Source organism: Mixophyes fleayi, chromosome 2 (assembly GCF_038048845.1).
Source record: "Mixophyes fleayi isolate aMixFle1 chromosome 2, aMixFle1.hap1, whole genome shotgun sequence".
In the NCBI taxonomy this organism is placed as follows: domain Eukaryota; kingdom Metazoa; phylum Chordata; class Amphibia; order Anura; family Limnodynastidae; genus Mixophyes; species Mixophyes fleayi.
The window spans coordinates 39,002,942-39,013,890 of record NC_134403.1 but is presented as its reverse complement, the minus strand read 5'-3'; the positions used below and the strand labels follow the sequence as shown (position 1 = coordinate 39,013,890).

General features: G+C 38.7%; 1 protein-coding gene across 1 annotated transcript in view; it reads right to left on the bottom strand.

Annotated features, from left to right (window-relative positions):
• The window catches only part of LOC142139793 (polyunsaturated fatty acid lipoxygenase ALOX15B-like), a 22,196-nt gene extending 11,565 nt beyond the window's left edge, over positions 1-10,631 (bottom strand). Inside the window, exons 1-9 of the mRNA XM_075197663.1 lie at positions 10,514-10,631; positions 10,078-10,159; positions 7,344-7,466; positions 3,338-3,441; positions 2,684-2,856; positions 2,377-2,523; positions 1,293-1,496; positions 459-545; positions 98-267 (exon numbers count right to left, since the gene is read on the bottom strand). Of these exons, the coding sequence (XP_075053764.1) occupies positions 98-267; positions 459-545; positions 1,293-1,496; positions 2,377-2,523; positions 2,684-2,856; positions 3,338-3,441; positions 7,344-7,466; positions 10,078-10,159; positions 10,514-10,631 (1,208 nt within the window). The remainder of the gene's footprint in view (positions 1-97; positions 268-458; positions 546-1,292; positions 1,497-2,376; positions 2,524-2,683; positions 2,857-3,337; positions 3,442-7,343; positions 7,467-10,077; positions 10,160-10,513) is intronic.
• Positions 10,632-10,949: the final 318 nt, after the last annotated feature.

Here is a 10,949-nt window from a genome sequence, read left to right as displayed (position 1 = left end):
CCAGTTTGAGGATTTTTAAAGATGGAAATGAGGTCATCTCCCTCTGGTTGAGTAGTTGGGACAGGCCAATGTTCTGCAAATCTATTTCCATCTCTACCTCTCCACAGCCAGCCAGATCTTCATCCCATCATCCCTATACAGGTAATTGGGAATGGACTCCATTCCTCTTGTCTGGATGTCTTCAGGGAGACAGAGGCTGCTGTAAGTGACCCCATCCATTGCTCTTTTCAGCAGTATTGCAATACCTCCATTTCCAGTCACCACAGCCTGGAGAAAAGTGGACTATGTGTTAGATATGTTTTCTGCAATTTTGCATTTTGTAATTTCCTGACAATCATTTATACACCGCTGTACTGTAAATGCTGAAATTATAGGATCAAGTCAAAACAAAGCACTAAACAGATTATAGCTGGCATTGGAATGAAGACTGTGTAACCTTTGTATAGTCAGGGTCTCACCTGATCAAAGAGGCCTCCGGGACCAATGAGCTGAGTTCTGGCAAGGACGTTGATTTCCAGGGTGAAGCGAAGATGTGGAGTAATAAGCTGGGGGGAGAAAGATATACTGCTTATAGACACATCTATTCTAGGCCATAATGAGGGCCTGATGAAATTCATTTTACATGCAGAAAATATAAAGCCCTTCAAATCTGCTTCAATTAGTAATTTGTGCCTTAGAATCAGCAGCTCAAAAATGATAGCCTATTAAGAAAGTGAAAACAAGTCCGTAAAAGTCCTGCATTGGTGTTTACAATTCTGGCATATATTGGAATGGCTGATGTCAAAATATTTAATCAAGTCTTAGACAAATGGTCATGGTAGTTTGTGAGAGGCATGATCATAGCACCATTTCATTTTGTCCCATCAGAAAGCACAATGACTACACACTTACTTAAGATTAGGACAATGTCATCTGATGCTTTGTAGGGCATAAAACTGTCTTATTGAACATTTCAACAAATCAAACCAAAGTCTACAATATTAAAATATAAATACAGATTTTATGCTGTCAGGCAGTGGATGATATTTGTATTTTGCTCTTCCAGATTAAACAATCCAATTCGCCATATGAACGACAACATGGAAAATTTAAAGTCCTTGGAAACAAGATTAGTAATATTTAGAAATGCTAAATGATGACATATGCCTTGGTAACTAAATAGTTAGCATCCACATATGTTCCCAACATTAAGCCACAATGAAGGTCTTCATGTGGTTGGCCCCATAGCTCATTTATTGAAACTCTGCTGTGAACTAAACTCTCTTCAGGACAATGGTTTAAACAGGTTTCACCTTGTGCACTGGATGGCCCATTGGAAGTTGCCTGGTGGTTGCAATGTTAAAGACCTCAGCAAAGAGATGAGTGCGGAGAAGGTGAGTGTCCACTTCATGCACTTGGAAGTCAGAATTGCGCACCCAGATCTTGGCCAGTAACCAGTCAGATTCAGAGTCATTGGGTAGATAAATTGGATTGTTCTCTCCTGGGGTTTGCATCAACTGTAAGAGAAAGCACATCTAGATCCACATATCCTTTATCATCTACGTATCCTATACCATGTGGTTTAGAAGCGATCAGTGCATCTTCACTGCATGTGCAGTTATGCTAAAATTTGTGAAAAAGCCCTTTGTACTGCAGAGACATTTGCATGTGTTTAACCATAAAGCAGCTGAATATATTAAAAGGTTAGGAAATCTTAGTTGTGAAAAAGAACGTGTATCCAAGTAATGCTTTAGCTGATGTTTCTTAGGAATTTTCTAAATTGAGTCCATTACCAGTTGGTCAACAGGAGGGGAAACCACAAATTAATTTTTGCTGAAGTAAACATTGTTCTAATTTTAGAGCAGGGTCTTCTGATTTGGGTTGGAAGAATGAGCCAGGAGGCGTACAATCTGTTTGTCTATCAACTGGGGTCTGAATCTGTTTTTTGATATCTATCTGCTGTAAAGAATTTATTTTTAGCTCCTTCATACCTTTCACAGATCATTTTTCCATGTTCAATGACATACAGGTGCCAAGACTTACTGGGAACAAAAGGTATGCAGTGTCCCACATTGTATACAGTTATCAGCATGGTGATATACTAAAACATCACTATGCTTTAAAGACGACATATAATGTGCAGAACTCATTTGAAGCAACTGGTACCCTGAAGTTTGTGGCCATACCAGCAAACATGTTCCAATTACTGGATTACTGATCTACAGGACTGGGGAAAACTGGAGCCATAAAAGTTTATGTTGTCTATTCTCATGTATCTAGATTATTATATTGGACACCATACTAGATATTTCAAAGAGAACAGAATTCTGAATAATTTTTCATTCAAATTTGTTTTTACCAGTTACAGTAAATAGACATTCCAAAATTGAAACTTGCCTGGATGGCTATAGGGACAAGTTGATCTTGATGATTTTTCCATAGTAGACACATAGGGGCAGCAATGTATTGTTGTTTTCCATTAATGGAGTTGTTGGCTGGGATCCCATGAAGAAATGTGTAATCTGCCAGAAAGATGTTGCCATTCTGCAAGACATATCAGGCAGATTATTGAAAGACATATGAGTCATAAAGCATAAGTTTGAATTAACTATGCACTAAAGGAATAAATGGGATAGTCAACAAGTTTCAAAGTCATTTGCATTCAATAACCACCACTGGTCATCACTTGCCATACAAAACCCACCTCTAGTTCTTTTTGAAGGTTGGTGGACGTCCCCAGAGATGCAGCCACCATATCATCACCAACTGGAAAGTTTGCAGGGATTTTGAAGCATTTTTTGATTAGCATAGGGTTAATTCCATTCAGAAATTGGCTACCAAAGAAGTAATCCTCTTTCCATATCTCAGCCACCACATCTAGGGAAAAAAGACACGATGTCTAGAAGCATTATACTGTGTGAAAGGTGGAGCTACCTGGATTTTTACTGTGCACAATACAGATCATTTCACAAGATTGTACAACAACATGGGGGATAAGATTCTAATGTTATAAGATGAGAAACTTCTAATAATGACTCAAAAGTAATCGCACAAACCTTCATTAACAAGTCAGTTGTTCCTAGTCTCAGTAGTGTATGATTACCATATCAAACTAAACAAACCTTATATTTTCTACAGATAATTTTATATTAGTCATTACAGGAAAGTAGTTTGGAGTTTAAGACCTTTGTAGGCTGACATGTAAGGAAATCTCTTTTCATGCAGAATTAGATGAGTGTTACCAGAACAGATAAATGGCATAGTTCAAAGAGTAACAAAGCTCATTTTGCATGAGATGTTTTTGTGGTAAAATTCTGCTTTATAGAAGTAGTTCTGGAAAGAGACAATATAAACATACCTGAATGATCTGACTGTCTGAGGCAAAACACCAATTTAATATCTTCAAGATCAGACCATGAATCCTGATTGTCTGTGAATCCTTTCAACTTCATTTCAAGTCCTCTGTGAGAGTAAGTAGGATAAAGGTGTCAAACAACCATATGCACAGTACTGACAACTGCCTGGACTAAGTCTATTACTCCAACATCTAATAGCTAAGTTGAAAGAGAAATAACCACATCAATGCTCAGGATGGAAACTAGTATGTTCAAATAAGAAGATAAAGATCACTGCTGTGGTTTTATTTTGTGGGGGGGGTCAAGAAGTTAATTAATTTCAAGTCTTCCTTTCCTGAATAAAATATTAGGATAACTTGGCTGACTGACCAAGAGGTACTTCATCTTCTACAGGTTCATCATCATGATCATCATTTATTTGCAAAGCACCACAAAACTCTGCAGCACCGGACTATCAGTTACAAATCTTTCAAAATACAATTGCACATATATCTAGAGGTAAAGGGTAATGCTGACAAATTAGGAGCTAGAAGGACTCACAGGGGACCCAGAACTGTAGCTGGTTGAAAAATATAGTAGTATCAGTTGGGGGGATAGGATAGGCTATAATTAAGAGGGGGGTTTTGAGAGATCACGTTAAATATTGAAAGTTGGGGGCGGAGTTCTGTCAGGTAGGATACGGATCTTCATAAGTGAGGAGCAGCATGGCAGAAGTCTTGGAGGTGGTAGTTAGAGGTGGTTTCCAGAGAGGAGAAGAGGCATAGGTCAGATGCAAGTCAAAGAGGCAGAGGTGTAGTATATCTCATGATGATGTCAGTGGTATATGAGGGGATGAGTTGGTGGCATTTAAAGGATGAATGGGAGTAGTGTAAATTGAATTCTGGAGGAATGGGAAGCCAGTATATGGTTTAGCAGAGTGTTGCAGCAGATGTAGAGTGACAGTAGAGAAAGATCAGTCTCGTCTCAGTGTTTAGGATGGTTTGTAGAGGTAAATGACGAATAGAAGTGGTTGTAGTAGTCAAGGCGGGAGATAAGGAGATATTGGATATGGGTTTGGGATCGTCCTGAATGAGCGAGGAATATTCTGGCTATGTTTAGAAGGTAGGAAGTGAACCAGGAGATAACAGTGCTGTGAAGGCCAAGGTAGTGAAGGGTTTCAAGGAGATGAGGACAGAGGTTAAGTATTGGGGGCAAGGTGTGGAGGAGTTGGGTGGAAATGGGATTGAAAGGACAGGTTGAGAGGGAAGAGGAATCAAGGAATATTAAGAGATTTTCTTCAGTAATAAGCGAGAAAGAACTGAGGGTGAGTAGCTGAATGGAAGAGAAGTTGGGTATAGGGTGATAAATCTGATGAGATGATTTTGTTACAGATGGTGTTGATTTGTAGTAAGTAGCAAAATCATGAGCAGTAAGGGAAGAAGTAGAGAATGGTGAGGTGGGCAGAGAAGCAAGTTGATGGCAGCAAACAGATGGTGGTGTTGGATTAACTTGGTGGATATTAAGGATCTAAAGTAAAGTAAGAGAGACGGTGGTATACTAAGAAGACAGGAAACATTTGTAATGCAGGAAGTCTGCAATAGAGTGAGTTTTTCTCCAATCACTCTTGGTTGTACTAGAGCACTCGGTTTGGAGTGCCAGAGTTAGAGTTTGGATTTGCAACTGTGAATGTTGTGTAGTAGAATGGCACTGCAGCATTAGGGCAGAACAGGTTAGATATAGGATAGATGAATAGTTCAAGTGAGGCTGAGAAGAGAATCAGGTCAATGCCATTTAGATTTTGCACATGGAGTGCAGGAGGCAAGGTGAGGAAAAAAGGAAATGAGGTGGTGATCAGAAAGCAGGAAGGCAAATTTTGAGAAGCTGGAGATGGGAGAACAACAGGTCTAGTAAGTGTACATCATGATGGATGGGAGATGATATCCATTGGGAGAGGTAGCAGGATGAACTAATCGAGAGGAGTTTAGAGGTGGCAGTGCCAGTAAAGTTGTTCATATGGATGTTGAAATAGAATAAGAATGGGTAGGTCAGAACAAAGGATGTAAGAAAGCCGGGTGGAAATGTTGTCAAGGAATTCAGAATGAGAACCTGAGGGTGATAGATAACAGCAGCATAGAGGTGGAGTGGGGAGAAGAGGTCACAAGAAACAAAAATAAAAGGGCATGCATTTTTATTGTTTGCAAACAGTTCAGTAGGGAGTGTCCAGGCAGTGCATATGGTAGATGCATGAGGATAACGGAACAGAAGAGTGTTAGATGTCCTCCTTGAGCAGTATTTCCAAGTAGAAGGTTGTTCCCCTCATTACCCCATAATATACACATATATATATACACACACATATACGTACACACACACTACTGAGAATCTAAAAGAAGAAGATATAGGGGTAAATGTATCAACCTGCTGCGAAGACACCGAACTCGTGGGAGTTCAAGAAACCGGAGGTTGATACATTTACCCCATACTATTTATAAGGGGCAATCCTAACATAAGCGATACAGATCAATAGACATTTAGGTCTATAAATAATTCCAGATTATGGGCCTGTCATAGATCTCTCTATTTTGTTATCAAGGACAAAAAGATACATAAAATATACTAAGCAGAGACAAAATCTAACTTTTATTTTGTAATTTGCGAGTGTTCATAGGGCATAAATTCAAATATGGACCTAAAAGGTGAGTAACATGGAAATTATATGGGATTGAACCCAAAACAACAATTATTAGTGGATAGACAGATGTACTGTTATCAATGTTACAGTTCAAAGTGCATTATTCTCCAGGGTTCGAAAACTAATACTTATATTAAGTGCCTCAAAAAAGTTACATTTAATCACAACAATGGAGCTTGTATTCCTATCATGGTTGGGTCCAATTCCATATAATTCCCATATTACTCACTTTTTAGGTTCATATTTGAAATTATACCCTATGAACACTCACTTATTTTAAAATTAGAATATTTCTCTTTTTAACATTGCAACATTTTATGGGTACAAAATAAGTTACTTTTTTTTCTTTATAGTGTTTTACGTATATTTTTGTCCTTAATGGCGACATATAGAATTCTATGACCGTCTCTGATTTGGGGGGGATCATAATCTGGAACTATTTACAGACCTAAATTTCTATTGATCTGTATTCCTTATGTTATGAGTGCCCCTCAAAAATAATATTTCCTCTTCTTTTCCAGTACTTTACATAGGGATCAATAATCCTGGTCATTATCTCTGTTAGCACTTCAAAATTAATGATATCCATGTACAAATATACTTTTTTCATGAGTATTTGCAACGTTAAATCCTAAAATTCTACCTCGTATGGTTTCTGCACTTGTGTACTGATCAGCAGACTTTGAAAGCTCAGTTATGTCTGAACACAACATATAAAAATAGATTAGAACCTTGATACACCCCAGGTAACCACCCCAGGGGCACACGCAGGGGGTGTTTCTGGGTCTCCAGAAACCCCTCCGCTAAAGTGCCCCTACATAGCGGCACTGTACTATATAGCAGCCGCGGCGCTGTCAATGAAGCGTCCGCGGCGGTGCTGTATACAATCCTATAAAAATCCTGCATGCGCCGCTGCTCACAGAGGTAGAAGCTTACTGATAAATAGTAATAAGAGCATACTTGCCAACTCTCCCGGAATGTCTGGGAGACTCTTGGATTCCAGGTGAGTCTCCCGGACTCCTGTGATTGTATGGCAGTCTCCTTCATCTGTCCACTTCCTAGTGAAGTGGACAGAAATAGGTCCAAAATGCAGCGATTCTCCTGGAATTGCGGCATTTGGCCCCACTCCCACTGTAAAATGACGCGTTTTCATCATTACGTCATGGTCCAAAACTATGCAATTTTTCGGGTCCCGCCTCCTTTCAAGCCCACCTCCCCCCGGCAGCTCCCGGACACCAACTAGAAAAAGTTGGCAAGTATGAATAAGAGTCAGGGTTGGCATTCAGGGGTCATTACAGTTGTATGACTACTGTAGTCTTCTCAGACTAGATACATACGTGGATATCATAGTGTAGCCAAAGCTGGTCCGTTTTAGGAAGGAGAACTGGTCATTAGGTGGCAGATCCGTAGCCTTTTCTGCATCGATGCAGTGAGGGGCACCTTCTGCATAAAATTTCCACCTGCAGGACACAAAGTAAGTATATGCTATAGAATACATTCATATAATCCAATCAAAAATGCATTTATTGATTCACAGACCTTCTGTTTATATTTAGAAACAAAAGATGAGAAATATATATATATTTTCTATATCTATGAAGTGTGGAATTCCACTACGCTACTACTTCTTGCTGGGTGTGATACATATGTACAAGAGTTACATGACCTACATTTATATGGTCGATGCTATAATATAGATAGGATTGCAAAGTCGACAATAATGACAACACTATTATTAGGTTGAAAATTCAAATGTAGACAGTACTTTTTGGTTGACAATAATATCCCTAACACTAACCATATAATACTGTCTACATTTGAACTGTTGACCTAATAATACTGTTGACCATGTGAATTGTTGACCTAATAATGTTGACACTTGAACTGTCGAACTAATGTTGTCAACTTTCCTAATGTCGACCAAATTAAAGTCTAGCTGTCGACCACATAAACGCTTACTTCAGTTGGTAGCATGGTAAATAATTTTTTCAGCAGCTGCCGCAATGATCTACATGCAGTTACTGATGCCAAAACTGTCCAGAAACTTTATGGGCCATAGGCACCATCTTCTGCAATGACCTCAGAATTTTTAAGAGATTCTGAACAACCAAATTGTGTGCAAAGCATGCTACCATCCCTATGAAACATTATGCCAGAGCACTTGCTGATAGATGAAGGTGGGCTGCACCCAGGAGAAAATTGCTGGGAGACAGACCACAGAAAAAAATATTTTTAACATTAGACAGCATGCATCATGGAAAGTGTAGAGGCAGTAATCAGTACTCATTAGACAGACTGCAGGTGGTGTATGGAATATTGGCTATCTTCATTTTTTTGTAGAAATCACCACAGTCATCAGATTTTTTTTCCCTTAATCCTTACACCAAGGGCTGTTTTCTTTGAGATTGACAAACAGTTTGGATTTTGAGCACCCTTTGTTACACTTTGCTCCTGCATGACCTTTTTACTAGTAGAGGCCGAAAAATTACTACTACTGCTGGTACTGGTATGCTAGTTCCAAAGTAGCATTCTCAATTTATTTGTCTTAATAATCATCATTACTTATACTCACATTTCCAAATGGTTGAGACATTTGAGAAGAAGGCTGCTCTATAATTACAGTTTTAGAATCTGATATCAGACTCACATATAACACTCATGGATACCTTTAGACTCTCCTCAGGATTCTGTGAGTGCCCAAGTTGTTCTTCAGCCTGAGTGTTCATTTCATGTATTGCTATGGCTGTTTTGGAGATGACAGACCTGCATTCTGAGTGAAGGTGGTTCAGGGGAAGTTATGGAAGATGCATGACTGTGTTGGGCACGCTTTTTCAATTGGCATTCTAGTATGTGTGTCAGAAGTAACAGGACCCCTACTAGCAAAATCTGGGCATAGTCAGAGTCTTTTTTGCCACTGTGAGTGGTATAGGGAGTGTTAGCCATTTCCATTTTCTTTAAAAACAAGAAATATATTTGTGCTGCTCACAGTCATACAGCACCCTGCTTTTTCTGCACTAAATAGTTCAGATGTCTATACCATATATACTATAATATACTATTACAACAACCAGTAGCCACTGCTTGTCTACTCTTCCCTCTCTCACACACACAATTGATCAGCAGACAATTCCAGCAGACTGATCTCTAAATAAACTACATTTTTGCAATAAAATCACAGCTATTGCAATATCAATTGCCTCTTTCACCCTGTCCAAGCGTTTTTTTTTTTTGAGCACAGAGTTGCAGCAAACCTCTAACTCACATGCTATCACTTCTAAAATAGGGGCTATATTTAGAAGATATTGATCCAACTCATGAGAACTGTAATTTTACCAGAAATGGTATTTTGCCTTGATTTCAAATCAGAGTATGGTACTCAAGACCGAGTGATGGCTTAATCGACTCGGAAACCCAAAATTTGGACCTGTCAGGTATCTCAGAATCCGACCGCTTATCTCTGATATAGATATATGAGATTCACTGAAATTTTGTAGATGTTTTGAAAATTGGTGAACAAGTAATATATGCTACAGCTCATGCTGATTAATCAGATTGTGTCATTTATATAGTGTAGTTCAGAAATTGAAAGCAAACACATGATTAGTTGGAATAAAGCACCAGTTTACATGCTTGGATGGAGATATATAAATATATATCTAATATATATAAGCCTAGCGGCGTGTGTTAGTGAGTGTGTGGAAAAAACTATTCTCAGAAAGGGCTCATCCAATTGACCTGAAATTTGGTATACTGACATTATTTGACAAAAAAATGAGAATAGTAAAGTCAGTTAACTTCCATCATCCCCCTTCCCCCCCGTGGGAGGGGTAGTAAAGGCTAAATTAAACGAGTTCAGGGGTCAAACTCATTTTTCTGAGGTAATTTTACCTCATGAACACACATTAAAAAGGACGCTTATATATACATATATACTGTAGCATATATTACTTATTCACCAATTTTAAAAAAAATCTAAAAATGTAAGTGAATCTCCTCTCCCCTGGAAGACAAGACATTTTCCCATAGGCAGCAAGTATACAAGACATTACTTCATGTACATTGGTCACTCACTTGTGTGTTTCTCTCTCCTTCTCCAGTTCTACTTGCCGTTCTTGCTGAAGAATAGGATTAGTTTTCCCAGTTAATATAATTCCTGAAAGAGAGAGTTTGTCATGATACCACCAACAACCATCAGTACAGTTTTTATTGTAATTAAGTAAATGTGACATGATACATGGGTAACTAGTGATTGATATTAAAGTCTAACATGAGTAAACCATCTCATTCAGTACAAGATGGTCCCCACATGTAAACCTTCACAATTATAGTGTGACATGTACCATTCTACATAGAGCCAGTCTTCTCAGCTCTAATATCTAGTCCTGTGCACTAACATTCAACTGGAGAGACTTATATTAGTGATTTTATGATGCATTTATTAAATGCAAGTATAAGTTGGGTAAGAGTTCCTATCTGTATCCAAGTCCTGCAATAAATTCCAACTCACCCTTCCCCTCTGGGATCTCCACAGTAGTAAAGGCAGGGATCCACCGATAGAAAGGGAACTGGTAGAGTTGACCATTGGGGCAGGTCACCTCAACATACAGGCAGTACCAGGCATCCATATTAAATTTCTTGTAGTGCTCTGTTGACAGCCGAATCAACAGGAGCTCTCCCAGATCTTCCTCAATGTTAACATCAAAGTCAGTTACCTTGAAAAGCAGAGTAGAGCCTTAAAAATCTTGGCATGGAATATGTCTAGAATTCTCATTAGGATAGACCATGAGTGTCCCATTTATACAAGGAGATGTGAAGTTTTTTCCAATAGAGTTCAGGGACTTTGTGGACATAGACAAGTATATAACAATGGTAATGGCATTTTTCTAGAAAATTGCATATTTTGCAGACTTCTTGATTTATATGTTTAACATGTAAATATCAGG